The sequence below is a fragment of the Gorilla gorilla genome, chromosome 10 (assembly GCF_029281585.2).
Source record: "Gorilla gorilla gorilla isolate KB3781 chromosome 10, NHGRI_mGorGor1-v2.1_pri, whole genome shotgun sequence".
NCBI classification, from domain to species: domain Eukaryota; kingdom Metazoa; phylum Chordata; class Mammalia; order Primates; family Hominidae; genus Gorilla; species Gorilla gorilla.
The window spans coordinates 44,306,049-44,333,259 of record NC_073234.2 but is presented as its reverse complement, the minus strand read 5'-3'; the positions used below and the strand labels follow the sequence as shown (position 1 = coordinate 44,333,259).

Sequence of the window (27,211 nt, the reverse complement as noted above, 5' to 3'; positions counted from 1 at the left end):
AGTGCTGCTGGGGTCCTGAAATGTTTGTCTCCCACCCCACCCGAGAACTTAGACTGTACTGACAGAAGTCACTGGCTACACAGGGACCCGTGTTCATCCCAAAGTGAGGACAGCAGCTGGGTCTCAAGGCCTCTTTATTACACCAGATGCTAATGGGACTCATTAAAAGCTTCTCATTACCCAGCTAATTACAGGGCTGTGTGGGCAAAGAACATGGGCCAGGACCCAGGGTTGGGAGCCTTTGGTAGGATGAGGAGAGAAGTGGGAAGCTGTTTACATGCAAATGGCATGACTGGTTCATTCCTGTGAGGAGCCCAGGTGCTGTTCCTAATTGGTTCCATCCATCTCCCTCCTCCTCCTCTCCTAACCCCACCAATCTGGAGCTGAAGGCCCAAGCTGGGCAGGCTGGAGGGAGTTGGGTGTGTAAGAGGAGGAGGTGTTAAGCCAAGAGCTGAGGACTAAAAGCCTCCTGGGTCCAATCTCTGCATCCACCCCTCTCCCCCACCAACCCATCCATCCCTGCTCCCAAGCCCTGGCACCAGGGAAGCAGGGCTTCAGCAAAGGCACACCATAAATAATGTCCTTTGATGATGCAGCATCTCAAAGAGGATGGCAGGAGCCAAGGATGGTGGGGGAGCCGGGGGGGCGGCGGGGAACAAGGGGATGGCAGGGAGAGTTGATCACCCCTTGATCTCTGGGATTAGCAAAGACTTGAAAGAGCTAATGCTAGGCTATGTTGGAGAGGTGATGAGAGAGGGAGGTATTGGAGGGCTAGGACAGCCTGGGCTTCATTTTGCCTACAAATCATATGGAAATGACATGTAAAGTGGGTGTTGCAGCTATAGAGTCCCCAAGTGTTTTTTCTTGAACACCCACCCTTTATTTGAGCCACATCTCAGATGATGTCCCTGGCCTAGAGGAGCAGGGTACTTGGAGTCCAGGGTCCTTAGCAGCTCCTCCCCTGCAACTTCCCCTCTTTGCTGCTATGATGGGTTAGGGATGAGGCCAGGAAAAGGTGTGTACAGTTGTGCTGTGTTGAGACAGGTTAGTCAGCAATTCACTGAGGGCCAGAGGTGGAAGCAGACCCTCTAGCTTGTACACACGAGATGGCCTGAGTATATCCACCACATGCACAACTTGTGGACTCTCGCAAAATCCCAGAGGGGTACTGGCAAGGGGAGGGCAGGGCTAGGGTCATATGTGACACTGGGTGGAGATGCCAATCAAGAGTGGAAGGATGACAGCATTCTATGTCCTGCCATGTCCTGCAGCCAGGAGACAACTGGAGAAAACCCCACAGAGCAAGGAACAAGAGGCCCTCAGAGCCTGGGGAAGAAATGGACTAAGCCAGGAGGACTGAGCTAGAGCTGGTTTAAGCTGTGAGATGCTAGAATGGCTCCTCATGGGGTTAGGGGAATCCAGGATGGCTTGTGCCCCTCAGAGGCTGAAACAACCCAGACTCTCAGAGCGCTGAACTGGCTGAAGGGAGAGGGCTGGGAGAGAAGAGGCAGGGCTGGGGAGGGGAGGACTGGTAGCAGAACTCCAGCTTCTCCCACAGTGATGGAGCCAATTCCAACCCTGTAACACAGGTGGGGAAACTGAGTCCCTATTTGTTTCAGGGGATGAAAACACACACTCCTAGGCTCCAGAAAAGAGAGGCAGAGACAGGAAAGAAGAGGAGGAAGAGAGTGACAGAAGAGTAAAGGAGGAGGGGAGTGCCTGCCCTTCCTTGAACTCCAGTCCATCTACATGATGGGCACAGTGAGGACAGGGGTGAGGGCCCTAGCCCTTCCCCTCTCCCATCACCCCCAGCCCAGGGAGCTGACAGTGCCTTCAGCCCTGTGAAGGGACATGCAGGATAGGGAGCAGCAGCTGCATGTTCTCCTGAAATTGCTTCTGAAAATGACCAGACACTTCACTGGGAAAGTGACGACAATTTGGGCCCTGGGAGCAGGAGATGAGATGGAGAGCGGGGGCGATGAGGCGCAGGTCACCACCCCACTCTCGGCCAGATAGGCTCTTCTCGGCCTGATTCTGAGAAGTCAAGGATGGGGGGAGCTGTTGGGGGTGGGAGAAGGCTGGCCAGAGCCTGAGCTACCCCTATTCTGAACAGAGCCACCCTCCTCCCAAACAAGGCAGGCTCTAGCCCCTCGCCCGCCTGAAAACAGATGATTCCCCAGGTTCTATCTCAGCTCAAAGCAGGGTGTGCCAGAAGCACGTGGCTTGTGCTCAGACAGCAGATTAATCTGCAGGCAGGAAGAGAAGTTAATCAGTTCTCCCTGGCCAGGATGATAGCCGGCCGTGAGCTGCCTGCAGATGGAAGTCAGGTGGAGGGAGACCCCAGCCTCAAGGCATAGTGAGTTAAGGGAAGGAAGCGGGAAGAGGTAGGCAAGGTAGAGATCTTGAGAGGAGGAAGAGACAGCCAGAGACAAAAACAAAGGCAGACCCTGCTAAGCTCTCACAGACCACAGATCTAAATTTTACTGTGACTATATGAGCAGCTTGTTCCCCAAAGCTAGAGGCCAGGATGGTGAGAGGCTGAGACAAGACAGAATCTATGAGAAAATAGATATGAGGGGGAGTAGGAAAATATTTAAAGCATTTTACAAAATATTACATATTGATATTAGTCAGAGCTCACAGAAACAGGGACAATGAGATGGTGTGAGATAGTTGGGAGGGTGAGAAAAAGATAATGACAATGACGCAGGAAAAATAAAGGAAGAGGAGAGGAAAGGGCCAGGTCACAGGGATGGGGGGGTCTTGATGAGGGAGCCTCATCAAGTGAGTGATGTGAAGTGCCACCTGCTGCAGGCCCCAGCTGTGGGACAGAGACGAGCAAGATAACTGTTGGCAGCAGTTTGGCATCTCGGGTGTGTGAGAAGGAAGGGGGTGTCGGGGAGGCTGGTGTGATGGAGCCCTGTGCTGTGTGTGGGAGTAGAAGGGGTGATGGCGTTCCCACGTACAGGAGACCCTGCATTCCCCAGCACCCCAGCATACATAAGCCCTCCAGCCTTGGGCCGCTTTTCAGGCTAAATCGCCAAAGGACCCCAGTTTCTGCCAAGACAGGGATGCTCACTTCTTCCCTCCAGGGACACACTTAATGAATCAGTCCACTGGCCACCTGCGACCTGAGCCCCATCCTTAACTCCCCCCGCAGCCCCTCCACCCACCGCAGTCTCTCTAAACACCCCCCCAGAGCTCAGCCGGTCAAGGAGCCCGGAGACAATTTTCCTTCTTTTCCTTTCTTATTACCTCACTAGCTGGCTCCAAGGAGCTTGAGGAGGAAAAAGGGCATGGGGGCAGGGGTCTAAGTACACCTGGGTGAAAAGATAGGGGGAACAGGGACCCACCCACCCTGACTGAACCTTTCCAAGCCACATGTTTTATTAGTGAGCAGAGAGGCTGAGGGTTGGAGGAAGCTACTTTTGGAGGAGAGAACAAGAAGGGTTTGGGACAAGGGTCCTCTTCAAGGGTAGTTTAATCCCCAAGCCATGCCCCACGATCAGAGGGGTTAGAGATCCTCCCACACAGGAGGGCAGAGGGGGATTAGTGCTGGTTCAGGAGGAAGCAACTGCCGTCTCTGCATGGTGCCCCCTCCTCACTGCACAGTCACCTCCAAGCAATGACTCCCCCTTTTTTTGTAGCGTAGCTTGCTGTTGTCACCACCTGCAGGGCCCTGGACGACCTTGACAGCCACACTGTTCTCCTTGAACCTCACTGAGAACCTGGAGAGGGAACAGAAAACCAAGTCTAGTGCCCATCCCCTCACCCCGACTCCCGCATTTCCATGATGGCCCCCCCATCATGCGAGTCAGAGGACTTGAGGCCCCAGAGAACCTGGGTGGGGGCCTGAGAAACACCTCCAAGCCCCGGTCTGCACTGCCCTACATGCTTCGCTTTCTGATCCTGGTCATGATGACCATCAGCCTGGCCATCTACCGTAAGCCGCCCCTCACCCCCAGTTCATGGCCTCACTTCTCAGTCACGGTGACTGTAAGCTGCCTCTGCGTGGCATCCAGCACAGCCCGGTACATTTTGGTCAGCAGTTCAATCACATGCTCGCTGACCAGCAGGAAGTCCCCCTTGGAGCCCACTGATGACATCTTAGGAAGAGGGAAAAATAGCAGGAAAGGGATTCATTTTTTCTCTTCAGGAGCACCTGAGGGACATCAAAGGCCCAGAGCGAAAGGTCTGGTCCCCATCACCTCCAGCCTGCCCCAGCCCTGGGATGCATACCACCTTCTCCAGTCCAAGGCCTGCCCCACCCAGCTCTGATACCTCACTCAGATGCAAGCTAAAGAGCCCATCCTTGAGGCTGGTGACTGACACCCCAGCCACATTGTCTAGCCCGATGACAATTTTGGCCTGGGACTTCTTGGTGTCTGTGAGAATCACATGGCCCTTGGTCAGGAGGAGAATCCGAGAAGAAGTCTAGGGACGGAACAGGAAAGGGTGAGGAAAGGCAGGATTAATTGCCCCCACTCCACCTGGCAGGGCGCAAACACAGCCTGCCATCCGCTCTCCAGATGCCAGCCCACAGCTCTGCACTAGCTGCGGGAGGAGTTCAGCCTGCAGGCCCTTACCTTGCCATTGCCACGATTGACCTTCTTCACGGCCTCTGCCATCAGAACAGGCCCCTCCTCCCCGCCTTTCAGCTTCTGCAGCTTGGGGTTCCCTTGCAGCCCAATGTAGTCACCACAGAATGGAATGGGGACACTGAGAACACATGGGAGGTGTGCAGCGCGACAAGGCCCAGAGGCCTCTTCCCCACCTCCAGAGTTCCCATCCTAGTCCTCCCAGGCCCTTCCCCCACATCCACGTATCCTCTGTCAGTGTCCACAGAGCACAGTCCAGGACCAAGACATCAGCACCACCTGGGGAGTTGTTAGGCAAATTTTGGTCCCCACCCCAAGACTTGCTGGATCAGAGACTCTGAGGAGGGACACAGCACCTGGGGGTGACAATCCTGCCAGGTGATTCTAAGGCACGCTCAAGTTTGAGAACCGCTGCGTGATGGAACTGGCTGTGCAGGGTCTGGGAGGCCCTCACCTCTGGGGATATGAAGCCTTCTTGCCCTTGAACAGTTCACTGGCACAGAGCTTTTCCCTCAGGATCTCTACCTGCTTTGGGGACAGCTGATCCCGGAACCTCTTGCACTGTGAGGAAGGAGGGACAGGAGCTAAAATCATAGAGTGGGAGGGCAGGGCTGGGGAGGGAGGTGAGAAATATTGACTAGAAGACACTAGGAGAGGAGAGAGACTGAGGAAAAAGGACAGGCACTAGACACCTCAGGGAGAGGCCGGGGCTGGAGGACCATTGAGGAGGAGTGCAAGAACTGAGGGAGGCTAGGGGAGGGAATGGACACCATCAAATAAAAGCACCAGGAGGGCTCTATGCTCAGCTCTCAGGGCAAGGCTTAGCCCCAGACAGGTGCTCAATAAGCATTTCCTGAATAAAAGAACAAATTACTTTATGCTAAGTGAAATAAGCCAGACACAAAAGGACAAATATTATATGATTCCCACTTATATGAGGCACTTGGAAAAGTGAAATTCATAGAAACAGAAAGTAGATTATAAGATATCAGGGGCTAGGGGAATGGGAGAATAGGGGGTTGTTGCTTAATGGGTGCAGAGTTTCAGTTTGGGGTGATGAAAAACGCATATGGAGATGGATGGCAGTGATGGCTGCAGAACAACATGAATGTCGCTCATGCCACTGAACTATACACTTAAACACCATTAAAATGGTAGATTGTATGTTATGTATATTTTACCATAATTTTTTTAATGGGAAAAAAATAGAAGAGGGAGGCAAAAGAGGAAAATCAGGGGGAGGGAAAAAAAAGACGAAATGAGAGGAAGGGTGCCTGGGCTCCACTTGCCTTCCACTGGTAGAAGAGCTGCTGCAGCTCCTGATTTGCTGTGCTGAGGCACTTGTAGGGGGCGGCTGGCCATGTCTTGTCTAAGACGTTTGTGGATGGCAAATTGTTCTTCAGCCCCAGTAGGAATTTCTGTACCTAGTTTGGGACCAGGGGGATTGGGAGTGGAGTGATGAGAAGAAACACTTCCTGACAGGCAAACTGGCACCCAGATCCTGCCACTTCAAAGGAGGAAGTTAACCCACAGTGAAAAGCAAGGGGTGGAGCTGAAGAGATGGAAGGGAGTCACCTCTTCGATCTTTTTCAGCAAGAGGTGCAGGCTTGAGGCCGGGAGGTAAGAGCATGAATAGGAGACTGGAGGGAGAGAACGATTAGTTCCAACCAGAGACCTGCTACCCAGGGCAGTGAGGTAAGAGGAACCAATATGAAAGCTGGTCTCAAAGTTTTGCTCCTGTAGCTTTCTATTCCTTCTGTTCACAATTGCCTACAGGTGGCAGCCACTGTCTGTGTCAGCTGTTGGCTAGGTACCAAATTTCCCCTCCTCTCAAATCAGTCAAGTCCAAACATGTCAGCCTCCATTCAAAGGAAGAAGGAGCAAATAAAGGAGCAAAGGAGAAAGAGCAAATGAATTCAGGGAGACAATGAAGAGGCCCAGAGCTTCAGAGCCCCCATTCCTCTCTTAAGCTGAGGGATCCAGACTCTCGAACAACAAAGAGGGGCTGTAAGCAAATGTGTCTCATGTCTGAATGAGCAATAATCAGGGTCCTAACCACGGTCAAAAATCCAATCAGCGGAGGTCAGTTACAATTTTCTCCAGCCTCTGTCCAAGATCCCATGCTCTTCCTCCTTCTCTCTGGCCTTTCCCAAGGTTTCACTGGAAGTGCTTTTCTCTCCTGGGTTTCCTCCCTGACACTTAGAGCCCAGCCTCATGTCGCAGGACCCCTGCATTCCCTGGGCACACCACCCAGACAGGACTCTTTCCCATGCTCCTACCCAGCCCATGCATGATCACTGTGTGCCTTAGCTCTCGATGCTCTCTTGACTCAACTCTGCCAACCTGGGAGATCAGCTCAAAGCCCTCCCTGATTCCCCAAGCCCCGGATTGCCTCTCCTTTCTTTGAAGCCCCATAGCAATTTGCCTACACTCGTCTTTGTACTATAGTTATTTGCATGGAAAACAGCTCCCTTTCTAGACACTGAGTCCTTATAAGGCAGGATCCCAGGTCTCACATTTTTTTTCACTAGTCAACATTTATTGAGTGTCTACTTAGTGCCTGGCACTGTTCTAGGTACTGGGACATAACAGTGAACAAAGTCTTCATTTTCACCGGACTTACATTCTACTGTAGGGTGCAGAAGGGGACCAACTACACAAGCAAATAAATATATAGTGTGATATCAGATAATGGCATCTGCTGTGATGCAAAGAAGTAGACCCTGAGGCAGGAATGAGTGGCAGCATATTCCAGAGACATTAAAAAGCCAGGGTGAGCAAAAATTAGCTGGGCATGGTGGCGCATGCCTGTAATCCCAGCTACTCTAGAGGTTGAGACAGGAGAATCGCTTGAACCCGGCAGGCGGAGGTTGCAGTGAGCCAAGATCGCACCACTGCACTCCAGCTTGGGTGACAGAGCAAGACTGTCTAAAAAAGAAAAAAAAAAAGGTGGCCAGAATCACTTGAGCAGGAAGAGAGAGGATCAGAGAGTAGGTCGGGGCAGATCATGATGGGCCTTGTAGGCTGTGGTAAGGAGTGAAATGGAACACCATTGGAGAATTTATACAGAAGAATAGCATAATATGATGTTTTAAAAATTCAATATAGCTTATTATTTTGAAAGTTTTTTTAACTTACAGAAAAGTTGAAAAAAGATAAAATTAACATCTGTATACTGTATGTTCCTCATCTAAATGCACCAACTGATAATGTTAACACCTTGCACTATCTGTGTGCTCTAACACACACACATATGTGTGCATATAAATACATGCATATACACATTTACACAAATCCTTGCTACCCTACCATCTTAAAGTAGGTTATAGATATCATGACATTTTACCCTAAAATGTCAGCATGCCTCTCCCAAGAACTGGAACATTCTCTTAAACAATCATAACTCCATCACCACACCTAAGAAAATCAACATCACTCATCCAACAGCGATCCACTCTTAGATTTCTCTACATGTCCTTTATAAACTTCTAAACATGTCCTTTGAAGCTTTATTTTTCCTTTTCCAGGATCCAATCAAGCTTCATCCATGGCAACTGACTCTTTAGTCTGCCCCAATCTAGAACAAGGATTCTTAAGTTTTTGTTTTTGCCTCTTTTTTTGAGACAGGGTTTTGCTCTGTCGCCCAGGCTGGAGTGCAGTGCCACCATCACAGCTCACTGCAGCCTTGCCCGCCTCCCAGGCTCAAGCGATCCTCCCACCTCAGCCTTCCAAGTAGCTGGGACTACAGGTATGAGCCACCACACCCACCTAATTTTTAAATTTTTTTTGTAGAGTCTAGGTCTCACTATGTTGCCCAGACTGGTCACGAATTCCTGGGCTCAAGCAATATTCCCGCCTCAGCCTCCCAAAGTGCTAGGATTACAGGAGTGAGTCACCTTGCCTGGCCAAGGTTTTACATCCCATAGAGCACCTAGCAACCTGTTTGTTTATGGCACAGAATTACTGAAGATATAAAAAATGACTTGATTTTTGGCACTTCCAAATGTCTGGAATTTTTATGAAAAAGTTTTACTAAGATATCAGGTTAAAAAATTAAAATAGAAAGAGGCAGAATACATAGTATATTGCTGTTAACTGCAGGAACTATCCAAGCTCATTGTAGCTTCCACTGCAGGTCTAGTGGGTTTGGTGGGTTTGGGATCTGGGCCTGTGAAGGCCTCCAAGACTGGAGTCCCCAGTCCCTAGTCTGATTTTATTTATTAATAATTCAACAAACATGCCTAAGCATCTGTCATAATCCCCTTTGTTCCAATTAATGTGGAGCCTCTGAAGGCTTTCTTCTTTTTATTGTTTGTTCTAGAACTAGAAAGTTCTGCCCTTTCCTATGCAGCCCTCCTGCCCCCAGGTCTGCCTAGGGCCATGGGTTGCCCAAGCCTCTATTGATGAGGGGCAGTCTTAGGCAGTGGTTAAAAGCTCTAGAGTCAAATAGTTTGTAACCCAGCTTTACCACTTACAGCTGTGGAACCCCCGGCAAGTTATTTAACCTCTCTGAGCCTTGGCTTTTTAACTACAAAATGGGAGAAAGAAAAGAGCCTACCTCACAGGGTTATTGAAAGTATTAGAGTTAATGCATGTAAAGAGCTTAATGCATAGTAGATGTTCAAAAGATAATGGGTAAGGCCGGGTGCAGTGGCTCACACCTGTAATCCTAGCACTTTGGGAGGCTAAGGCGAGTGAATCACTTGAGCTCAGGAGTTTGAGACCAGCCTGGGCAACATGGTGAAACCACATCTTTACCAAAAATACAAAAAATTAGCCAGGCGTGGTGGCATGTGCCTGTGGTCTCAGCTACTGGGGAGGCCGAGGCTGAAGGATGGCTTGAGCCCGGGAGATGGAGGTTGCAGTGAGCCGAGATCATGCTTACTGCATTCCAGCCTGGGCGACAGAGCAAGATTCCATCTCAAAAAAGAAATAGGCTGGGCGCAGTGGCTCACACCTGTAATCCTAGCACTTTGGGAAGCCGAGATGGGCGGGTCACTTGAGGTCAGGAGTTCAAGACCAGCCTGGCCAACATGGTGAAACTCTGTCTCTACTAAAAATACAAAAATTAGCTGGGCATGGTGGCGCGTGCCTGTAATCCCAGCTCAGGAGGCTGAGGCAGGATAATTACTTGAACCTGGGAGGCGGAGGTTGCAGTGAGCTGAGATCGCGCCATTGTACTCCAGCCTGGGCGACAAGAGTGAAACTCTATCTCAAAAAATAAATAAAAATAAAACAAATGATAATGGGTACTAGCATTAGTTACAGTCAAGGCAGTGGCAAACTGGAATAGTCAGAAACACTGGGGGAATCAGTGCCCAGTGCCCGCAGGCTTCTGTGGGGGTGTGATTTATTGAGACCCTGGTCTAAACCCAGCAGCTTCTGGGTTGACAATTAGTAGCTGCCTGACAATATACAGATGAAAGAAAAGGAAGAAGAAGGGCAGTCAGGAGATAACACCAAAATCAGATTACAAGTCTCAGGTGTGTAGCAAGAAGCATGTATGGTGGGAAGGCAGACACTCTGACACCACCACAAGAGGTGATCAGGCAACTGAAGAGACCTGGAAGATGGAACTTCCCTGGGAATGGGAAGAGGACGAGCAAATGAAGGCTCAAGAAGGCAAAAAAAGAGGTCCAGAGCTTCAGAGCCCCCATTCCTCTCTTGAGTTGAGGGATCCAGACTCTCAAACAACAAAGAGGGGCTGCAAGCAAACATGTCTTATGTCTGAATGAGCACAGTCAGGGTCCTAACTATGGTCAAAAACCCAATCAGCGGAGGTCAGTTACCAATTTGCTCCAGCCTCTGTCCAAGATCCCATGCTCTTCCTCCTTCTCTCGGCCTTTCCCAAGGTTTCACTGGAAGTGCTTCCCTCCCTGGTTTCCTCCCTGACACTTCTCAGAAGCACTACTGCTATCTGACTGAAGTCTCCAGAAGTTACTCTTCTCTGTCCCTGTTTTTCTCCCCCTGGGAGCTGTCTGTAAGTTTGAATGTGTAGGCCTTCCAGGTGGGTCTTCCCATCCAGCCTGACCCACGTCCTCCAGAATTAGGATAGGTCCTTCCTGAGATTTACTTTCTGACTTGCTGACAATAGTTTCAGAGGAAGTAGAAGGAAGATACAATTCGCCTACTCTCACCCCAACCCTAAAATGGATCTTGGGAGGTTGAGCTAGTTAATGTGTGGATCACTCTACTCTTCAACGAGGCTTAGCCTCTTCAACAGTTGTTAAACATCCAGCCCCAGGCTCTTCACAAGGCTATTTGACCATAGACCAGATGGTGGGTGTGCTGAGACCCCTTCCTGCCACAAGGTTGCCTGGATTGTCCACTCATGCCAAAATGCTATCTGATTCTGCCCCTGAGTCCAAGGCACTGGGGCCTGGTCCCTGCAGGTAGCTGCCCTCTTCTCCTAGGACTTAAGTACATGCAGACTGAGGAAACTCTTGGGGGAAAGCTTTGGGTTGCCTCTTCTCAAACCCCTCTCCCAAACCTGTGCCTCCCTGCTCCATCCCTAACATCCACCCTAACCCCTACCACTTACCATGCTCTTGTAGATGAAATCTGCCAAGGTGAGGGCAGCCTCTGACCGGAAATATTTGCGATAATTCTTTCGGGCCTGGCAGAAAAGTACAAGAAAGGAGCCAAAGTGAAGATAGGCAGATTCTAGAAGAGGTTGTACTATTTTTCAACCACGCAAAGACCTGAGTAAGATAAAGAGCTGAGACTGTAGCTGGAAGTTGGAAGTAAAATCAGACAAGTTGGCAGTGAGGACACTTAGAGCAGAAGGCAAAGTTCTGCTGCCAAGTTAGGCATCTACCCACCCAGACACCTCTACAGGTCTCCCCTACAGGCCTCTCACTCCCAGACACCCACCCACACATGGATGGGCTGATACACAGAGGTGCGGCCTGGGTGCAGGCAGGACTAGCTCTCTGCGGCCTGGGTGCAGGCAGGACTAGCCAGCAGGTGACACAATCCAGGAGAAACAATGTGAGGAAACCTCTCTTCCACTCTCCATTACCTTCCACCCTCTCACAAAAGCTTGGATCAATAACACGGATGCCTTTATCTTCCCATAGCATTTCTTTTGCTGTAGAAAACATAGGAGTTGTTAGAAAAATGGCACCTCCTGAGCCACCTTCCATCTTCCCCATTAGAGTGAACAGAGTGGGACTTTAGGGATGACCATACCATGTTTCCCCGAAACCAAGAGGAGATGAGGATCTGACTCTTTCGCATCAGTTGGTAGTGGGTGCGGCAGCGCCAGCCTCGGTAAATCTTCTGTATGAGTGTGGCCAGCTGCTGGAGTCTCAGGCGCCTCTGTTCTTCGAGGTAGAAAAGCTGTGGAGAGGTGGAAGGGGGTGACAGAGAGACTGGCTCAGGGGAACAGTGCTGTCCTCTCCTATACCCCACAGTACTGAGGCTTCCCAACCAGGCCTTATTTGATCATTCCTTTGTCTTCTTAGTTCGCTCATTTATTCATTCAGTAAACAAGTATCTACTTAACTCTAACTTTGTAGCAGGCAGTAAGCTAGATGTTGATCACCCCAACCCTCAAGGGCTCTGCCTCAGGCAAAGGCACTTACAGCCATGCAGCACCAAGCTCCCCAGGCTCAGGGCAGTGTAGGAACCCAAGAGTTCAATTCCCAGGGATACGGTTCCCGCAGACAGGAAGCTTCCCATCCACTGGACAGTGATCCATTCCAGGTTATACACACTCCCTCCCCCTCCAGCCTTTCTCAGGTGGAGAAAGGCTTCCACCTTCTACCCTCACCAAATGCTAGTGCCCTCTCTAACTCACAGTCTTGGGGCTTCTAATGAAGATCTTTGTCTTGCCAAAGGCCAGCTCCCCCGAGGACATGCTCAGCTCCCCCAGGACCTTCTCAACACCTTCCCTATGGAAGCAGATGACAGAAAGCTGCAGAGGGGTATCTCAGGAGAGAGTCCTCTTCCACCTTTCCCCTAATCCTTTCAGCCTCCAAGAAGTGATCATTCAATTCATTTCCCAAAGTATCCATTCACCCAGCTTCAGCAGATGTGCACTGCACCTCCAGGTCTCTTCCCCCAGAGATGTTTCCTGCACTGCCCTTTCCTGATGCCCAGTCTCCCCATGGGGTCTTACCGGTCTCCCCCATTCCAGTGAGGCCAGGTGCTCCGGCTCAGCAATCGGTACCTTTCCAGGAAGGGCCCATAACCCTGGCGGTGGGCATAGCCTGCCCGTCGCACCCGTACGTTCTCCAGCAGTCCCAGGTACCGAGCCTGGGTTGCCACCAGGTCTGAAGAGAACTGACCTCGCTGCTGATGCTCATTGGGCTTTATGCACCTGGTGGGAGGTGGGGTAAGGCACAGGCTTCAGGAGCTGACATCATTGCCAGTGTAACCCATCATATTCCCCTATGCTGCACACAGTCCACTTCACTGAAAAGTTTCAAAGAAAGTAGACACACTGGCCTCCCCAGTTTCACTCACTTCTATGTATTCCCTATCGAATCTGATGCTCTCCCCCTGTGGGATTCTCAGCTCCTTATCTGACTGTTTTCTGTGAGGAAAGGACCTCTGATATCCTTATTCCAGAAGCACCCCCACATGGACATGTTCTACAGCGCATGGACCCTGCACGTGCCATCACATATGTAGCATGTTCCCCTGCATGCCAGCATGTCACCTGATGTAGTTGGGGCTCTTGGAATACAGATTCTTCATGAGGATGGCCACAGAACTCTTGAACTGGGCCCCAGCAGTCGGGGGGCGTTTGAGAGATGCCTGCTTAGGATTGCCCTCAGGAAACAAGGACCGAAGGAGGGGGTGCTGGGCCTTCCACATGGCCTGCGACAGGTCTCGGAAGAGTAGGTCATTATTCTTGTCAATAAAGCTGGTCACGTTGTATGTCACCTGTAAAGGAGCAGCTATTGGTTTGGAGACCCCACAACCTTGTCCCAGCACTTGGCCCTCCCAGTCTCATTGTGAAGTATTCCAGACTCTCACCTTCCCCGGGTTCCTCCCCCATTGACTTCAGTCTGGGCCTGAGCCCTAATCTCTGCCCTCCAGCCCTGCCATTTCACCTTGCCCGCATAGTGGCAGATGCGGAAGCAGCTGAGGCCCATGGTGTGGTCATACTGACGCTGGGCATTCTGGGTGACTTTGCTCTCGTAATGGCCATGCTTGGAGAAGAGCTGGTTCAGCTTTGCTAGGAAAGTGGAGTCACTGACCACCCCAGGCCGCAAGCACTCCTCATCCAACATGGCCAGGATACCTTGCTGATTCTGGGCCGGGGGAACAAAAGAAGCCCAACCTAAATCTGGTCCTCCAAGATGTCCACGTTCTCATTGCTGCCCCCCTTCTCCACTCTTATCTTCTGCCCTCTTTACTGTCCCTACCAAGTAGGGAATCAGGGAGAGAGACAGGGGAAGGATGTTCAGGCAGTCTGGAAGGGGAAGTCCCACAGATAAGAGAATGACAACTCACATGCTCAATGAGCTTACAAATGATGCCATTATCAAAGTAGTCCACCTTTGTCCACGGTATGCCCTGGTCAGGGGAGACAACAAATTACAGGGAACACGTCCAAGACAAGCCTCCAGAGACCTCACCAGATCCAGCCTTTCACCCACCCAACAAAGGACATCAGAAAGCCCCATAGTTCACAGGGGTCCTTGGTATGATTTCTATTTATGTCCCCATCCCTCCAAGGTTGGTGGAGAATTTGTGGGATGGGTAGACAGACACACGGAAGGAATTGGAGCAGCTGTGAGAGAGGGTGAGACAATGCAGAGATCCCTGTAGGTGGTGTAGGGTGGAGAGGGAAGTGTAACATGTTGAGTGAAGATTAGGATAGAGATTTCCAGTGTGGGAGTGGGGAAGGATCCATGTGTATGTGCAACAGCGGCCACACTACTCTGTGCTCTATAAAACCACAGCACGTGAGAGTTTATCATCAAACAACAAGGCTAATTTGATACATCTTCAAAGATCTACGTCAGTGATTCTCAAATTTGAGTGTGCAGCACAACCACCTGGAGGGCTGTTAAAATACAGATTTCTGGGTCCCACTCCCCAAGTTTCTGATTCAACAGGTCTGGGATGTGGGCCTGGAATCGGCATTTCCAACATGTTTCCAGGTGATTTTGATGCTGCTGGTCCAGGACTACCCTTTAGGAACCACTTTATCTATATGAGACTTTGAGACTATATAATGTTTTGAAAAGCAAGAATGGTACAAAAGCAGAAGACCCAAAGATAATCGTTCTCTACTTTGGGGACTTGCTGGGCATCAGGCCTACAGACAGGATAGCTCCTGATCCCACCCAAGGGTCAGACGCTCCAGGCTGGGACATTCTCAGGTATGGCTGGGAAGCATAGGTCTTTCTTTCCTCCCTCTATCACAGGTCTTTAAAGAAAACAAAATTAAATTAAGTTGCCTCCCACTTCATCCCCCAAATACCTTCCCCAACCAGTTAAAGGAATTATGATATTCTTAAAATACTGTGTTGCTGTAAAAAAGCATCCTTACATACTGACATGGAAAGATCTCGTTACGTGATGACAATAAGGTACAGAACAGAGTGTATTTACTGCCATTTGTATAGATTTTGTGGGGAAATATATTTACAAATTTGCTTGCATATGCGTAAGGACTTCTGGAAGGAAGCCCATGTTGGTTGCCTCTGGGTGGGGAGGAGAACTAGGAGGCTAGGGGCAGAAGTAGGAGGGAAACTTTCCTTACATACTTTCTAAGCTTTTTGAATTTTGAAGCATGGGAATGTATTATGTATCTGATCATTTAAATCGTTAAAATTAAAACATACAAAACAACTAAAAAAACTTTTTCACACATTGTGACCACATTGCCTGAAATTCTGTTATAACCTATTCCTGAGAGCTCACAAGGGAACATCCCTGGGAGGGTTTTGATGAGTGAGACTCTCAGCCATTCACACTTTGAAGGTAATGAGCTCAATCAGAGAGCTTTTCTAACACTTAGCCATAGAAATTGGAGCCATGGGGTACTTCTGGTGAGGAAGTCTGGGATCATGGTGTTAAAAGAAAGGACAGCAACTCTAGCTAGGGCCCGGGGGAGACCAAGGACTCTGAGATGTTAGAGAAGGGCATAGAAAGAGATGTGGTTGGGCCAAACCCAGGAGAAATGTCCTTTTTATATTTGGCTCACAGTCTGCCATAGGCCAAGCACAGCTGTCACTTCCCTCTTGTCAGGACTTTCCACACATGTACCCTGGGAGGCCAGGGAAATGAAGAATGGAGAGCAGAGGATTAGGGCTACTTGGTAATGCTGGAATGATCTACTATGCAAGGGAAACATTTTGTCCTTTGTGTTCCCATCTGGGGACGATGTAGAGGAAATTGTGATCAAGGAGAAAGGAAGCTCTGGCATATGCCTAGAAGTTGTTTAAGAGGGGGAAGTAGAAAAGACTTGGTTTACTTCTCTCTTATATTCCTCTTGCTCTTCTTTCAGGGTCATCTCTATGAACACCTGCTGCAGCTTCTCATTACAGTAGTTGATCACAAATTGCTCAAAGCTATTATCCTGAGAGAGGGAGCACAGGTTAGAGAGCTCACTCCAAGACTGTTTCTCCCTCTCAGTCCTACCTCCCCTCCCTCACATCCCCCCTGTGAGCCTGTCCACCTCTAATCCTAGGGGAGAAGGGTGCTGAGGTGAGGCACTCTCACCTCTAATATCTCAAAACCGTAGATATCAAGGACTCCCATTACCTTCTTCTTTTCCCCGATGCCCACCTGAAGAGAAGAGAAAGATAAATCTGAGGACAGGCCCCCTCTGCACACCAGGCCAGGTCCTTCTGGAGCTGATGGGGTTGGAGTAGGGGGCAAACAGAACTAGCAAGAGCTTTGCCAAACTGGAAAGGAATTGTTGTGATTTTACTCTCCCTCCTCCACACGCTAGAGAACAAGCAAAGAGGGAGGAAAGGAGGAAAAGGAAGATACAGATAGATTCCAGGATGGTGCTCCGATGGTACCAGGTAGAAAGACAATAAAACCTCTCAGGACAATAACCATCTCTTATATTTGTAGAGCATTTTACAAAAGATTCCATGTCTTTATTTATCATAACCTTATAACTTATTATTGTTCCCATTTTACAGATAACAAAGTCAAATTTCAGAAGGATAGGTACTTACCAAGCCTAGACTCAAATTCCTTCTTATTCTACTACCTTTCAGTAATAGCTTCTAAATAGATGGCACTTCCATGTGGATAATTTGTTAATAACAGCTTTACTGAATATAATTCACATACCATGTACAATTCAGTGGCTTTTTAGTATATTCAAAAGGTTGTACAACCATCACCACTACCTAATTTCAGAACATTTTCATCACCCCACAAAAGAAATCCTATACCCATTATTAGTCACTCCCCATACCCCTCTCCCCACAGCCCTTGGCATTCATTGATCTACTTCCCATCTCTATGAATTTGCCTATTGTGGACATTTCATATGAATGGAATCAAACAAAATGTGGTCTTTTGTGACTAGCTTCTTTCACTCAGCATAATGTTTTCAAGTCTCATCAATCTTGAAGCATGTATCAGTACTTCATTCTTTTTATGGACAAATAACACTCTTTTGTACAGATATACCACATTTTGTTTATCTCTTCATCAGCTGATGGACATTTGGGCTGTTTCTACTTTTTGGCTATTACAAATAAGGCTTCTGTGAACATTTGTGCACAAATTTTAGTGAGGACATCTAATTTCAGTTCTCTTGGGTATATATACCTAGGAGTGGGAATTGTGGTATCATATGGTAACTATTTACATAATTTATCTGATCCTCATTAAACCCTGTGAAGCAGGTAGGAATGCATTAGTGTTTCTTAAATAGTTTTTTATTTAACTTATTTTTTTTCATAAAATATAGAGTTGGGGTCTCACTATATTGCCCAGACTGGTCTTGAACTACTGAGCTCAAGTGATCCTCCCACCTCAGCCTCCCAAAGTCCTGGGATTACAGGCATGGGCCACCACACCCAGCATATTAGTGTTTCTTAGTGGGCTTATTTCCAAATCAGGACACTGAGGCCCAGAACCTTTGTGAAATTGAAAGTCCACATGACTTTTTCCTTAATTGAAAGTCCACATGACTTTGAATTAAGTAAGTAGATGATAGATCCAGATTGTCTAACTCAAAAGCCAGTGATGTTTCCATGACAACACACTGTTGGAAGGAACTGTACCCTCCCCATCATCCTCCCTACTCTGCTCATCTCAGAAACCAAGATATAGGGCTGGTGACAGGGCAGGAAGGTGAGGCAGACAGGAGAGCATGGAGAAAGGAGAGCAGCCACTTGCCTTGATGCTCTCATTGATTCGATTCACTATCCAGTCAAAGAGGCGACTGTAGATGTTCTTAGCCAGGGCGTCCCGAGCATACTGAGCCTGTGGGTGAGGCCCAGCTGATTAGGGTGGCATCACAGAACAGGGTCGAAACAGCCCCCTCCACTCCAGTGAGCTCCTTACCTGCATAACATTCAGTGCAGTGACCACCTTTTCCTTGGCTGTTTCCATGGTCCTCGAGCACAAAGCTCTCTCTACTTCTTCTGAATTCAAGCCCACCATCTCCCCAATCTCCCGAACACCTGGGGTAATGAGAAAGTACAGCATGTCCTTAGAGGCAGCTTTCTCTCAGGGGAGGGAGTGCGATCTGATAAGTGAAACTGCCTGAGACACTGGTGTCCTGGGGTCTCACTGGAGAAGTCATTGCAGCCAACCCAGAACATGGCCCTGGAGGAATCTCAGGGAGTTGGGGGACAGGAGAAAGGGGATCTGGGCATTTTGCATGCATCATCTACTTTAATTTGAGAATCTCCTGAATTAGGTGTGATTATCCCCATTCTGCAGAAGAATCAACTCAGACTCAGAGAATTTCCAGACCTAGATATATCAAATTTCAAAAGCTCATTCCAATATGCTTCATCGGGAGTTCTCAGTGAGTCTGTTTAGGGGAGAACTCAGGAGTGGGCTGAGTGGGACTGCATCAGGGTGAGATCAATTATGCTAGAGATGGTAGAAGGACACGACTTGTAGTAGGAAATTCAGGGTCTGGGTAGGGGCTCCAGCAGGCTGGGATGCAGACCTCTCCCATCACGGATGCCACTTGCTGGTATCCCATTGGCCTGGAACTCATCAGCCACCAACACGTTCCCCAGCTTTAGCACCATGGATGTCACCTCTAGCACTTGTCGAATCTCCTCCTCCGAGAACCCAATCACTGCCATTGCACTCTTAGGCAGAAAGCAGAAATCAAAAGCTGAACTGTTGGTGCCAGTCCAATGCGAATAGAGGATGACCTAAGGGCCCAAGCCTGCCTCACCCTGGGCACCCACCTGTACAGCCCTGAAGCTGGAGGCGTCGTCCATGCCATCCACTCTGGCTACTTCATGATTCAGATAGGCATAGCCAGTTGTATCCCGCTCAAGCTTCAGGGCCTCTGGGAGGGCCAGTGTTGGGGAAGATGGTTAGTACCCAGGCTCTCTGGAGCCCTTCAGCCTTGACACCTCACAGCCCTTGCCCTAATGGATTCATTCATTTATCCAAAGGAGTCATTTTTGTTTTGGGTTCTTCCCCTGCCTCCTTTGTTTTGGGATCATTAATTCCTGTGATGACAGACTAATTTTTGTTGTTGTTGAGACAGGGTCTCACTCTGTCACACAGGCTGGAGGGCAGTGGTGCGATCTCAGCTCACTGCAAGCTCCACCTCCCAGGTTCAAGTGATTCTCATGCCTCAGCCTCCTGTGTAGCTGGGACTATGGGTGCATGCCACCACGCCTGGCTAATTTCGGTATTTTTAGTAGAGATGGGGTTTCTCTATGTTGGCCAGGCTGGTCTCGACTCCTGCACTCAAGCAATCCACCCGCCTCGGCCTCTCAAAGTGCTGGGATTACAGGCATGAGTCACTCGGCCTAACAGACTAAATTTTTAAGTACACTTTTAAGTAGTGTTTAGGGTTTTGATGCTCATATTGATTGGGTTTTCCCCCAACTTTTATGAAACAAAACCCTCATTTTACTCTTCTCCTACCCTCAGGGTTCTAAACAATAAAAATAAACAAGCAACCCTTCCATCCTACGCAGGTGCCTCTGGAGGGTGAAGTTAAGGGGAGAAGGGTAAGCGCATATCTCCTGCCTGCCCCCAGCCTCAACTCTTGGCGTGGGTTGCTCATTCATTGTTTGAACACCAAACACCAATAAAGTGGCAGGTAGCATGTTCCCTGACCCTGACACCTCTTCTGAAAAGTTTTCTCTGATGCTGAGGGCCTGAGCCAAATGGCTGTCTTGCATTCCCCACTGGTGAATCTATATCCCAGCCCATATCATATGGGCTAGGTTTTGTTTTTTTCTGTCTCTCCCACAAATGAGCAACTTGTGCGTTGGGACTGTGTTTCTCATCTCCATATTCTGTGTGCCTTTCTGGCATGCAGGAAATTTTCTCTTTTTAATAAATGAATCAAGTGAATGATAAAAGCTGTTTCCCTAGGATGGGAGGGATTCGGTTAATCATGGAGTTTGAGGGATATCAATTATCTGGTATGCAAATGATCTGAGAATCAGGGAGTATCCCTCAAACTATAGTCTAATAGCAGCTCCCCCAGCACACAAAGTTTGAAACGAGTACCTGCTAAGGAGGGGTATCTGGAGGGAGAATGAGTCAGAAAGTCTGGGGATGATGATACCTGGGAGACCTCATCTAGAGTTGATTTAAACCAATAGATGACAGACCAACCAGAACAAGACACGAATGCCCATGATGCAGACAAGTTGAACATAACCAAAATTATTAAGCCAGGAAAGAGCATGAGATCTGCAGGGTTCCTGAAGATCACAGAGATCTCCAAGAGTGGAAAAGGAGATAGCACAGGTCTAGCATAGAATCACCAGAAACCAAAGAGACATTCTTAGGGGCCAGACACCCACGGTGCTCACAGCCAGAGAGGAGATTGGGAGGCAAACTCCAGTAGGGCTTAAAGTCCACCAGACACTCCAGTGATGCCCACCCAGAGCCACTTCAGGCCAGTCCAGCATCCAGGCTGTGATGGACCCTTCCCCAGGCCAAGCCAAGGGGCTCTAGGTCTTCTGCTCTTATAGCCAGCTGCACAGGCCTGATGGCCCCGATCACACAACATTACAATGGATCTGCTCACACACCTGTTATCCCTAGAAGACTATAAGTTCTTCGAGGACAGGGTCATGTCTTACTCAACTCTGTATCCCTAGAGGCTAGCATAATATTTGATCATAGGTGTTCAAGAGATGTTGAATGAATGAATGAGTGAATGAATGAATGAAAAGAAAATCAGGAACAGGGTCCTAGGTAAGGCAGATGTAGACCCAGGACAGCTTCAACTAGAGTTCACTGAAAGTTCCTGAACACTTACAACATTCTGCCTGCTTCCCTGCTTTAATTAAATCCCCTTAAGTTGAAGGTAGGAAGGAAAGAAAGTAGATGGATATAAGTGTTTTATATTTGAAGCCAGCTCAGGGAAAGCAGAACCCAGGCAGGAAAGAGGAACGAGAACAGTGAAGAGGCAAGAAGGCATATCCCTGGCAATAAAACCCCAGAAAAGGAAGAGAACACAGGGGTAAAGGAATTTGTTCCCAACAATGAGTGGGTGAGGCTGAGGATGGGAAATGCAGCAAGGAAAATCTGGGAGGCTCAAGGGAAAAGGGCTGTAGGGGCCCAGAGGGAACAAGGGTTCTGGGACTGAATGGAGGTTGGGGACTTTGCCATGTGTCACTCATGAGGACACTTTCCCCATGCAGGCACATACTCAGCAGCTGTTCATCTGCTCCAGCCAGCAGCTGATAGAAGATGTGGAAGTTCCTTTCTCCTTTGAGCTGCTTCACTACTCGGGATTTCTCAAGCAGATCTGGCAGAGAATTAGAAAAATAATATCCTGAGGGCCTGGGAGATGCCGTAGCTTATCCAGCCCTACTGGAGAATGCCCCCATCGCCGGCATTCCTAGTGGTTGGGAAGTCTCCTTGACATCTAACATTCTGCCTTTCTACAGGAACAGATTAGCAGAAAGGGCCATGGGAGGCAGGTGGAAGACAGGTGAGTGGAATTGGGGAGACACGTACAGTTTGTGATGACACCACCGAGGGGGGATCCCTTGAAGTCAAATTCAATATCCATGTATTTTCCCTTCAGAGAGAGACCAGAGAGAGAGACTTAGCTTCTTCCTCTTCTCACCACCCTGCCTGGGAGGGGTCTGTGCCACATTCCTCCCTCTCAAGCCCCCACATCCTCTCTTCCCAGGTGGGGAGACATTTACTCACAAATCGGGAGGAATTGTTGTTGCGAATGGTCTTGGCATTGCCAAAAGCTACAGAGATGAGGAGGGGAGAAGTGAAACTCTAGAGAAGGGAAAGGAGGAAGGGCTTCCAGTCCTCATGACAATCTCAGATTTTTCTGGGCCGAACAAGAGAGGTGATTTTGCAGCACTGGGGAAGAGGGTCTAGGGCTCAGTGATTCTGGGGGTTAGATGGAGGGTGGAGAGGGCAGAGAGCAGAATTCTCACCCTCCAGCACTGGGTTAGACTGCAGCAGCTGCTCCTTCACAGAGTTCACCTGCTCTCCTTTCCCACAGACTGCAGCCACATAAGACATCACCAGCTTGCTGGCCTCTGTGCAGGCGAAACACTCTTGTGGGTCCCCACCCAGGACTAGCCCATCCCCCCACCTCCTTAACTTGCTTCACCCCAGTGCCTCACCACCCCTTGGAGTCAGAAAAAGTGGAAAGGAAGTTCTGTGGGGAGGAGGGTCAGGTCTAGGTCTGGCTTGCAAAGAGACAAGGAGGCAGTTCCAGAGGTGACTCCATGTGTTCCCCCAGCCAGGGGCCTCACCAGTCTTCCCTGATCCACTCTCGCCTGTGATGAGGATACACTGGTCTCGGTCCCTGTCCCGCAGTGACTGGTATGCCACATTTGCCAATGCGTAGCTTGTGGGGAGGAAGTGGGCAATGACTATTGTGGAACCAGTTCAAGACACCATCTTTCACTCAATCTCCAGCACGCAGGTTCATTCACTCTCTCTACTTGGAGCAGACTGGGCAAGATGTGACAGGCCTTGGAAGGGGCCTCCAGAAGGCCAGGGAAGGAAGGGGCAGCTGGAGAAGCCCCTTCAGGGGAAGGGACAAAGGAAATTAGGATGACTCAGTGTCAAGAAGCTGGGGCCCTGTCAGCCTTCCCTTGGTCCCCCTACTCACATATGGGGCTTCAGCTCATAGAAGGTATAGTCTTGATATTTGGCAATGAACTCTGGCCCATAGATGGGAAGCTGTTGATAGGGATTCACCGAGATCACCACATTCCCAATGTAGGTCTGGAGCCAGGAAGAAGGTGAAGGGAATGAGCTTGAGGGTGAGGTGGGAGCCTGTGACCTCTCCAGCCACATATCCACAGCCAGAGGCACCCATATGACACTCACATAAATCTCCTTGTTTTCATAGCGAAGCTGAAGATTCTTGAGCAGTGACTCCTCCACCAAGGGTTCCAGGAGGACAAGATCCTCCACCCCCACAGAACCTTCCAGGAGAGGCATGTCCAGAGGGGCCACTGATCCTGGGAATAAGGGGCACAGTTTGCTGATGTCCACTCAGCTTTAGGGGCCAGTAACTGTTTGAGGGTAGGATGGCAGAAGGACCAAAAGAGCCTTCCTCTCTTCCTACCCTGGCCCTAAAGAGAGCCCCCAACCTAGGAGAGGCCTCTGGACCAGCCCAAGCTAATAGGGAGGCTGAAACTCTCAGCAGGAGGTGGGGGGGGATCCTCTGCTGCCTGGGTTACAGTTGGTGGGGGTGGGGCAGGGGTGGAACAGGAACACCTTCCTCTGACCACCAGGGGAAGGCAGGCACCCAGTGGGCTACAACTGGGGAAGCAGAGTTGTGACTGAAGGAGAGAGGGCTGAGGGGGAAAGTGTAAGCAAAGACTTGTGCTGCCGCCAGGTACAGAAAGCCCTCTCTCCTACAATGGGCCCTGGCCAGGGTCCAGACTCCCCATCTCCCCCCAGTGCTTCTTCTCAACACCTTACCTCTCACAGCCCCTATTAAAGACACCCAACCTACCCATATCCATTTCAGAAGTTCTTCCAAAGGTCTCTCCTTCCCTGTCATTGCTACAGTGAGCTTCATTTTTAAAATGGGAACTGGACAAGGCAGAATTATAGAGGATAGAGGCAGGATTCCTCCATAAGAGATTGGAATTTCCCAAAGAAAATGAAAGTAGGGTTTGCTTCCCCAACAAACAGGCAGTTGTCAGGACCTCTGGATGTGCTGCATGTCTGTCTCTATTTTTCCATCTCCAGCTTTTACACCCACTCCTGTAAACTTCTGGCATGGACTTTGCCCCAGAGGGACACACCTAGCTTCTTGGGGGAGTGGGCAAGGAGGAGCAGAGTTGGAATTACAGGGAGGGTGGTGGGGCTTGGCCCCCATGCAGTAGGCACATGGCAGGTGTTCCCTAAGGAGGAAACCCGGCCCTCCTCAGTCTTTCCTGTGAGACTGAGTAGGCAGAGTGGCCAGGCACAGGACAGAATTATTAGTACAATGGTCAATGCCACTCCCGAACAGGAATGAAAGAGACACATCCTCCTATGCTATTGCATCTCTGAACCCGGGTGGGGGAGCAGAGGAAGGAGGAATGGAAGTGGGGCAAGAAGGGGCACAGGCTTCCTTCTCCCTTCACTTGGCTTTCCCCAAGCTCTAGGAAAAGAGAGCACTTGTCACTTATCAGAAAGACACAACTGAGGAAGCAATAAGAATATCAATAATAGCAGTCTCTAGGAATCATGCAGCATTTACACGAACTGGGCAGGGCTCTAAGCACTGTACATACACTAATTCATTTAGTGCTTACAATATCCCCATGAAGTAGATACTATTTTTGTATTTTCTAGATTTTACAAAAAGCTAAGTCTTTTAACTAACTTGGCAGGGAAGGGTGAGAAGCAGAAGGTGGGTTGGGAGCAGTCATCTTCTTTGGATTTGGATTTGAAGGGAGTGGGAATGTGACTGGTTGAGGGTGGGGAAGGGAAAAAGGCAACAGGCCCCAGATGGGGCGCCCCAAGGTGTTAAAGAGAAGCAGTGACAGGTCAAGGCAGGACTCACCCAACACTGGAACTAGGGTATAACTTCACTGTCCTTGGAGAATGGTGGATGAAATCTCAATTTGACAGGAATGGGGCATAAGAGTCCCGGCCCCAGGATGGAGAGGTGGCTTAATGGGAGCTGTCCATGGTGCAAGGAAGCTGGGAAAAAGGCTGCCCTCCTCTTGCCAGTGTCCACTCTTCTGATTTTCCCTTTTGCTGCCTCTTCCAGCCCAGGCTCCCTGTGCCAGTCAAACCAGGAGAGGCCGGAGATGGCTGATCAGCACAAAGTCCAGACTGTTCCTGCTGAGGGTGTGGCTCACTTAACCCTTCACAGGCCTGAAGACCCAGAGGGAGACACTCAAGCTCCCTCTAGGTAGGAAAGGGTATCTGGCTGGCGTTAGCTGAGAGGCTTAACTAAAGGAGGGTTCTTGCTGCATTGTCTCCCAAATTTGGAAATGAAAGCTGGAAGAATGGAATTTATAGCCAAGGAAAATATTTCCCAAAGAGAAGTCAGGAATTTTGTCAAGGACAGGTAGGGCCAAGTGCGGTTGCTCATGCCTATACTCCCAGCACTTTGGGAGGCCAAGGCGGGAGGATCACTTGAGCCCAGGAGTTCGAGACCAGCCTAGGCAACATGGCGAGACACATCTATACAAAGAGTGTCTTCCTAGCAAAAAAACAGTACCTCCCTCATACCTACTCTTCCTATCTTATCGGGAGTCAGGGGATGTTAATGAGATTACTTGGAGAGCTAAGCAGACAAAATCCCCAAATTCTTCTCCACTTCCCTTCCCCCATGAATCAGACCCTATCATAGAGACCCAAAGATTAAAGTGATTAGTAATAACACCTCACATGTGTATAGATGTCCCAGTTTCATTGAACTCCCCCTTGCATTGCCTCACTGAATAGCACCACCCCGAGGAAGGCAATACAGATACTCCATTAAAATGGAAAACTAGGGACAAACACCAGACTCAGAGAGGTTACACAATGTGCCCACAGTTCCATGCTAGTGCATGGCAGAACCAGGAACAGAATGCAGCTCCCTAAGTTTGCCAAAAGTTGCAGCCCAAGTTCTGAAGTTTCTAATTTTAATTCGTCAGCACTAGGATACTGAGTAAGACCCTGAGCTGCTGTAATAGCTCCCTCTGATAGATAAGAAGTACCCCTTCATCCAGCCAGGAAAATTCCTAAAAACAGCAAGCCCCCTCTGCCTACCATCCTCTCTCCCAGGCATGCAGAAAGAACAAATTAGGTAATTACAGACACTTAACTGAAGAGAGATTTGATTCTCCAACTCTCAGCTATGGCTGCTTGGTGCAAGGTCCAAACTCTATTGCTCTCACAGAAGCACTCTGCGTAATCCTGGCCCATCAGCAGTTCTATTATCAACCTGCCTTTACATAATTTATTGATCTACTACATATATTTGAAGGTGGAGGGGGGCAAGGAAAAGAGAGAAAGCTGAGTGGAAGTGACATCAAAACATAATGCTATGTGTAGGCGGAGCAGTATCCATGTCCTAGAGGCAGAAGTGACAAATATCACCTATTTACCAGTGGAGGAAACAGATCTAGAGTGAGAAAACCACTTTTCCAGGGTCACACCACTGCAAACCTGGCAGAGCTGGCACCAAAACCCAAGTTTCATGTTCTCTAGGCCAGGAATCTGCAGCCATCTGGGGTTTACCTGCATGTCCACCCATTCAGTCAACTGAGTGCCTACTATGTGCTTACTCACGAGAAAAGTGACTCTAAAATGAGATGGCACTCTCAGGTGTAAGAACAATGACATGAACATCACAGCTAGGGCAACCAACTGTACTGATCCGCCTGTGGGACACAGCGGGGTTCTCTGGACATGGGAATTTGAGTGTTAAAACTAGGAAAGTCCCAGGCAAACTGGAGCCAGTGGGTCACCCTAAATTAACAAGATATGAAATACACATCCAAGTCAGCTGGGATTTTCTAATCTCCTGCTTTCTAGGCAAAACTGAAGCAACCAGAGCGTATTAGTCTTCCTCTACTTTGACTCCTAAATCACCTTCCTTTTTCCCCCATTAACATTTCTAGACCATGGAAGGGGCAAGAGGGAACTTTTTGGGGTTACAGAAATGGTCTATATCCTGATAGTGGTAGTGGTTATACAACTGTCTCCATTTGTCAAAACTCAGCAAAATTGTACACTTAAAACTGGCAAATTATATTGTTATGTAAACTGTACTTCAATAAAACTGGCAAAAAAAAAAAAAAATTCTAGGCTGGGTGCGGTGGCTCACGACTGTAATCCTAACACTTTGGGAGGCTGAGGCGGGCCGATCACTTGAGGCCAGGAGCTCGAAACCAGCCTGGCCAACATGGTGAAACCCCGTCTCTACTAAAAATACAAAAAAGATTAGCCGGGCATGGTGGTGGGTGCCTGTAATCCCAGCTACTCAGGAGACTGAGGCAGGAGAATCGCTTGAACCCGGGTGGTGGAGGTTGCAGTGAGCC

At 49.2% G+C, this 27,211-nt stretch overlaps 2 protein-coding genes across 2 annotated transcripts in view; both read right to left on the bottom strand.

Moving 5' to 3' along the window:
* Positions 1–135: 135 nt before the first annotated feature.
* Positions 136–25,094, bottom strand: MYO1A (myosin IA). Its single transcript, XM_063694605.1, has 28 exons — positions 24,736–25,094; positions 23,061–23,194; positions 22,840–22,955; positions 22,478–22,572; positions 22,154–22,258; positions 21,912–21,958; positions 21,714–21,777; positions 21,403–21,501; positions 18,962–19,065; positions 18,712–18,859; positions 18,096–18,214; positions 17,928–18,014; positions 16,284–16,349; positions 16,036–16,140; positions 14,064–14,126; positions 13,661–13,861; positions 13,264–13,490; positions 12,721–12,921; positions 12,400–12,493; positions 11,790–11,939; positions 11,620–11,688; positions 11,140–11,214; positions 5,888–6,022; positions 5,053–5,159; positions 4,587–4,719; positions 4,282–4,434; positions 3,979–4,106; positions 136–3,728 (listed from the first exon to the last, which is right to left on the bottom strand). The coding sequence occupies exons 2-28, from the start codon at positions 23,172–23,174 to the stop codon at positions 3,602–3,604; spliced, it is 3,132 nt and encodes a 1,043-aa protein (XP_063550675.1). The 5' UTR covers positions 23,175–23,194; positions 24,736–25,094; the 3' UTR covers positions 136–3,601.
* NEMP1 (nuclear envelope integral membrane protein 1) overlaps positions 18,129–27,211 on the bottom strand; it is a 42,148-nt gene continuing 33,065 nt past the window's right edge. Inside the window, exon 10 of the mRNA XM_063694611.1 lies at positions 18,129–18,214. The gene's annotated coding sequence lies outside the window, so the exon portion shown is untranslated. The remainder of the gene's footprint in view (positions 18,215–27,211) is intronic.

Coding starts and splice junctions, on each gene's coding strand:
- MYO1A (XM_063694605.1), bottom strand. CDS start 23,174: ATGCCTCTCCTGGAAGGTTCTGTGGGGGTGGAGGATCTTGTCCTCCTG. Junction 19,066..21,402: donor AGCAGATGAACAGCTGCTGA/GTATGTGCCTGC, acceptor TGGCCCTCCCAG/AGGCCCTGAAGCTTGAGCGG. Junction 4,720..5,052: donor AAGGCTTCATATCCCCAGAG/GTGAGGGCCTCC, acceptor ATGTGTTCTCAG/TGTCCCCATTCCATTCTGTG.